We start from the raw sequence: 6,364 nt of genomic DNA, 5'->3' as shown, positions 1-6,364 counted from the left end.
AAATAAAAAAACTACTCACCTCACCTATCCAGCATAGTCCCTGGCCTGGTGCTAGATATCCATCCTGGATCAGCAGGAAACTGAAGAGGTGAGTAATTTTAATTTTGTTCATTTTAATACTTTTTGCAGTATTTTACTTTTTTATTTTACAGCCTGACAACTTCTTTTACTAGTATTCTACTGGTAACTTTGTCAGTCTACTAGTCACAAATATTTATGTGTAGATCATGAACCATCAACTTTAGTAAAAAACATATTGGGGGAAACTGGTGTTTCCTACGTCTTCATTCTGGTTTCTTCCCACACTCCAAAGACATACTAATTGGGAATTTGGATTGTGAGCTCTATATGGGAAAGTGACTGACAGGGGCGTAACTTGAGGGGTTGCAGAGGGTGCAGTCACACCGGGGCCCAGCAGCCTTAGGGGGCCCATAAGCACTGGCATCAGTACTGAGATTGCAGCTTCCATCTGGCCCATAAGCCAAGGAGACCACCAGATTACCCTAACCACAATAAGGTGGATTAAACTCCTTAGCTCCCATAACCATAACTATCAAGAATTCTCTGAAGGGATGAGGTAGGGGGCCCCGGACAAAAGATTGCATCGGGGCCCACAAGACTTTACTTACTGGTGACTGACAATGTCTGTAAAGCGCAGCTGAATATGATGGTGCTAAATAAATAACTACTTTATTACTCAGGATATGTGTCTTGATTTGAGGTGTTGGAGTCAGTAATACTTGCACAACATCTGCAAATGTAGAGATATCATCTGAAATATCTTCTTTATCCTGAATACATCTGCATTTAGTAGAGATCTGAACACTAGCCGCTGTATGGGCACAGCTGTGTCACAAATGACCCACGGGGTGACCTTAACAAAGCTTGGCCTGACCCCCTGACTCCTCTGTAAAGCCCCTATGACCTTTGTGGAAAGCAGCAAGTGAAGCTGGAGGAATGAACAGAGGATCTTGTCACTTAGAAAAAAAATTCAGTATGATAAAGCTTTGATGTAAGAATCTGCCCAGGAAACCAATGATTCTCATGTTCCTGAGATTTCTCCACAGAAAGGGAAGAACGTTCTTTGTGCCCCAAGAATATGACATGTTCCATATTTTCAGAGCAGGCTGTAAATACAATAAGACTATAGGTAGGTCAGGAACCAAAAGTAAGCAAAATCATGAGAAATAACCAAAAACATCTTGGAGCAAGTAATAAATTACAATTATTAAAGGGGTTTTGTTGATTTATCCAATGGGTAGGGACTACCACCAACCAGCTGATAGAAGTGGTGTGGCGTCTTCACTAAATACCAAGCACAGAACCACACTTTAGATGAGGCTACTCTAGAAGCTGTGCTTGGTGCTGCCACTCAGACCATTCACCCGCTATTATACCAGTCTGAAAGCAGCCAAAAACTGTGATTTTCAATGGTGACATTCAATGGGTAGAAATGTGTTATCTGACTGCTGGAAAATTTCTGCCTGTCAGAAATGTTTTATATGTTCATCTCTAGTATAAATCGTTATTGCTATTATTATAGTGTGTACTGGACAATGGTAAAGCACCAATGGCTTCCTGGTTAGGTTCAGAGGGGTATTACATAAGAATCTCCCTGTGATTAGGCTCAGAGGGGATCTCAACGCTGAAAATCCTTTTGACCAGGGAATCACTCTGGATGGGAAATGGGTGAGCTTAGGAGTGTGTTTAAGCAATAACAAATCTGTCACTGATAGGGTTGAGCGATCGTGTTCGGAAAAGATCGGATTCCGATCGACGATCGTGAAAATTTCACGATCGCCATCGGAATTCCGAACACGATCTTTTTATGTGGGATCGAGATCGGTGATTTTTCCCACAATGCATTGCTTATCCTCCACACTGAGAATACGATGTATATTCAGTGTGAAGGCTCCGCTGCAGTTCCATAGGAATGAAAGGAAGCAGCCGACACACAGCCTTAACCCCCTGCACGCCGGCTGCCTACATTCATTCGAATGGAAGGCTAAACTAAATCTCTAGCAGCTACTTACCTCTAGAGATGGCTGCTCCGGTGCCCTCCTTCTTCATGCCTCGCTGCCCCGCCTCCCAGGTTAGTGTTTAAAGCGCTAGGTAGGCGGGGCTTGTGGCATAGAGTGTGGGCGGGTACAGGGCGGGGAGACGTGACGTCTCCCCTCCCAGTACCCGCCCACACTCTCCTAACCTGGCAGGGAGGGGGCAGCGAAGGAAGAAAAGCAGCGTGGAGCAGTAGCGAGGCGAAGAATGAAGGCACGGGGCACAGGACCAGCCATCTCTGGAGGTAAGTGGACACCAGGGGGTAGGATTGCTTTTAAAATCCGATCTCCGATTAAAAAATAAATCCCATTGACTTGCATTGGGATCGGAATTGGGATCGAGATCGGGTTTGAATGAAAAATGATCGGAAATCGGATTTTAAAATCGATCCTGAAAAGTCAAGATCGGCTCAACCCCAGTCACTGACTAATCAGTCCTCCTTACAAAATTCTGCACATCCTAAATTATATGATTCTACAAAATCACCTATATACCAGGCTATATCTTCTGTCATGCTGTACATTGGATACATATATATACAGTATTTATGATATAAAACCATTTTTACTGCTCGGCCTAAATATAGACTCTTAGCAGTTGTTAAGTCTTAAAATACAGGATATACATTACTATGACCATTTACCATTCCCTCCCCCTACAATGACCCAAACCATGGCCGCTATGGATGATAAGATCACTCCTATCCTAATACTTTTCTAAATGAAACCTTTCTAATATTTCACACCTCAGTAGAGGAACCCCGATCTAACTTCCATAGAAGCCTCTCCTCCCCTGTACCCCCAGATCCACACTGACAAGGACATTGCACATTAAGGGTGCATTCACACTACGTAACGCCAGCGTGTATCACAGCCGTACACGCCGGCGTTACAGCAGGGCTGCCAAACACTTCCCATTCATTTCTATGGGAGCCGGCATGCGAGCGCTCCCCATAGAAATGAATGGGCTGCTTCTTTCACTGCAAGCAGTCCCATTGAAGTGAATGGAAAGTGCTGGCGTATACGGCAAGCTCTGCTCATGCCGAGCCGTACACGCCGGCACTTCCCATTCACTTCAATGGGACTGCTCGCAGTGAAAGAAGCAGCCCATTCATTTCTATGGGGAGTGCTCCCATGCTGGCTCCCATAGAAATGAATGGAGCTGCTTTATACACCGCTTATTCTGAACGTGTTTTACGTTCAGAATAAGCTTAAGTATACGTAGTGTGAATGCCCCCTAACACCTATGGAGATAAAACATACAGTAATGTATCTGGATCATTTGAGTTTCTACACAACTGCATTTATTCTAAAATACCAACAGAGATTCTGGTGGACTATGGGCATCACTGCCAACCCAGTGATAAAGTCACATCCTCTGCCCCATCATCAGATAACATAGCACTAGAAGAACCAGCCATGAAGTTCTCCATTCCTCTGGACACTGCACTATCAGTCATGATGCCCACATCCTATATGGCAGAGCTGGTACATGTAGTACTGGCAGGCAGGTGGCATCATATGACCTGCACACGACTAACTGACAGTCTCAATTGTCGACGGCGGAGAAAGGACTTTACTACAGGATTACCTGAGAATCTATAGAGAATGGCGTCCACTGGACAAGGAGGAGAAGGCGAAAGGAAGAGAGAGGACAAGAGGAAGAGAGAAGAAGAGGAGAGAGAAGAAGGAAAGAGAGAGGAGAAGAGAAAGAGAGAAGAAGAGGAGAGAGAAGAAAAGAAGAGAGAGGAGAAGAGGAAGAGAGAAGATGAGTGTGGATCAAGAGCTTTAAAAAAGAGGAGAGAAGGAGAGGCCAGAGTATTGGAGGATGACGGGCCAAGACCAGGGAGCAGCCGGGACCCTGCAACATCCAGCCCCTACCCAGATTTTTATATCCGCCGACTTACCATCTATCGGGTATTGGGTAGGGGCGGCTTTGGCAAAGTAAGTAAATAAATTCTTATTTTAAAAAAAATAAAAAAAAATAGAAAGAATAAGTTTAGTTATTGTAGTTATTGTAGTTAATGTAGCTAAGTGTAGTTTCCAATGGCATGAATGTTAGGATGTCCAGAAATGATCTAGCTCCCTGCTCACCTCCTTATATCTGATATCTCCAGTAACTGTATATCCATATGTGTGACCGGTATCAGCAGCTCTTTCTATAGGTCTAGTCTGCTAGAAAGGAGTATCCAGTGTGATGGAAAGCTGCTCTCAGGGAATGAAGAGCCTGTGGGACCTCTTAATAATTTTTCCTTCTTTTTCTTCAGGTGTTCCTGACATCATTACCCGGCAGAAACACCTTCATGGCCGTCAAGGTTGTCACCAAGACAGAATACAACGCAGCAGTTATAATGAGAGAGCGGCAGATGCTCCTGAAGGCCCGAGACTGCCCATTTATTTGCCAACTGAATGCCGCACACCAGTCTCAGGACGCCGCGTATTTCATCATGGAGTATCTGCCCGGCGGCAGCCTGGAGGAACTAATAACAATGTGCGGCAGACTGAACACCGACACCGTAAGGCGAGTAAATGACGTATCAGGGAAAAGCGACTGAAAGAGGACTAAAGGGTGGAAAATCTAGGGTGACATGACAGGTCAGCTATATAAGAATGCAGTGACTATAGGGCGGCCATACACAGCACCTCCTCTCTACTACTGGTGACTGACACTGTAATAGTAACATGATATTAGGGAATTGTTAGAGAAAGATTTCATGTCACTGACTCTATACTCTGTCCTCAGATTCTACACAGCAGAGATCGCATGTGGACTCCACTTCCTCCATAGACGCAACATCGTCCACAGGTAAGCAGAAACTTCCCTTGTAATAGGGAAAATAATGTACTCAGCTTTCCCAGAGTCCTGATTGATATCTAGTTTTGTTATAGTACATGTCATGTTTTCTATGTCACTGTATCTGAATAGATTTATCATTCTCTTTTTCTAACCTGTCATCCGTCTTCTTTCATTGCAGAGATATAAAGCCATCAAATATCATGTTGGATGGAAATGGACACATCTGCATCATCGACCTGGGGATTGCCCACGAAAGTGTCACCTCCTCTACTAAGATCCATGGAACAGCGGGCACATCAAGTTATCAGGACCCCGAGGAGCAGACATTTCATGCAGCAGTTGACTGGTGGAGACTGGGGATTGTTATGTATAGGATGTCAACAGGATTCCATCCATTTCACTATGGCGGCAACATCACCAGAAACGAGCCAAAGCTTCCATCTTGGCTGGATGCCGACCTAGAAGATCTACTCCTGAACCTGCTGCAGGTAAACTACAAGATGCAGCTGGATGTGTACAGCAAGATCAGAGACCATCCATTTTTTAATTAAAAAAAATAAAGTCAATGTTAGCTCACCCTTTACTTTCGTCCAAGGTGCACGATCCTATGCCTTTGGGACTTCCAAGGCTCACGTTGTATTCACATAGCAATTTTTTCAGAGATGAATCCGCAACACTTGTCCGTTAAATTTAAAAAATTCTTCTTTTATTCAGTCCATTAAAACCATACAAGACTCCATACAAAAGATTAGAAAAACAAATACAAAAGGAAAGACAACGTAAAAAACCGCTGTCAGTACCGCATCTTAGCCGCTTGTCTTTCCTTTTGAATTTGTTTTTCTAATCTTTTGTATGGAGTCTTGTATGGTTTTAATGGACTGAATAAAAGAAGAATTTTTTAAATTTAACGGACAAGTGTTGCAGATTCATCTCTGAAAAAATTGCTATGTGAATCCATTTTTTAACATCATTTACTGGGAGGATTTGGAGAATAGAAGAGCACAGCCGCCTTTCATTCCATTCAAGGCTATTGTGGAGAATAAGACCTGCCATGGCCGGAGAACCAAACCCTTCACTCCGAGGACGAATTCAACTACATGTCCCCAAGATGGACCCGGACCATGCCTCTGCTGCTGTGAGACCTCGGCTGCCAACAACATCCTCTCCAACCATCTAAAGACTGCAAAGTTACAACCAAGTCGTTGTCCACACCTTGACATGGCATCCTTCAATATCTGGCTGGTAACCAACATCACCTCCTGAAGAGTCTTCATACAACCAGCAGCGGCCTGTGCATGTATTCTATCATTGCACAGGCCAGGTAAGTTGTACACGACATACAGTATATTAACATTACATACACATAGATATAAGTATAGACACATAGATACAAAAACACACACAGATAGATAGATAGATAGATAGATAGATAGATAGATAGATAGAGTAGTGATAAACACATAGAACACATGTAGATATCGGCTTTGATCCTGGGACTTGTTCTGATCGCCAT

The 6,364-nt window shown here is 43.7% G+C and overlaps 1 protein-coding gene across 1 annotated transcript; it reads left to right on the top strand.

The window, feature by feature from the left end:
* The first annotated feature begins 4,551 nt into the window (after window positions 1-4,551).
* Window positions 4,552-5,402, top strand: LOC142218301 (protein kinase C theta type-like). Its single transcript, XM_075286954.1, has 2 exons — window positions 4,552-4,860; window positions 5,030-5,402. The coding sequence occupies exons 1-2, from the start codon at window positions 4,769-4,771 to the stop codon at window positions 5,400-5,402; spliced, it is 465 nt and encodes a 154-aa protein (XP_075143055.1). The 5' UTR covers window positions 4,552-4,768.
* Window positions 5,403-6,364: the final 962 nt, after the last annotated feature.

Source organism: Leptodactylus fuscus, chromosome 1, assembly GCF_031893055.1.
Source record: "Leptodactylus fuscus isolate aLepFus1 chromosome 1, aLepFus1.hap2, whole genome shotgun sequence".
NCBI lineage: Eukaryota > Metazoa > Chordata > Amphibia > Anura > Leptodactylidae > Leptodactylus > Leptodactylus fuscus.
The sequence above is the reverse complement of the archived record's forward strand: the minus strand, read 5'-3'. Positions and strand labels throughout refer to the sequence as shown.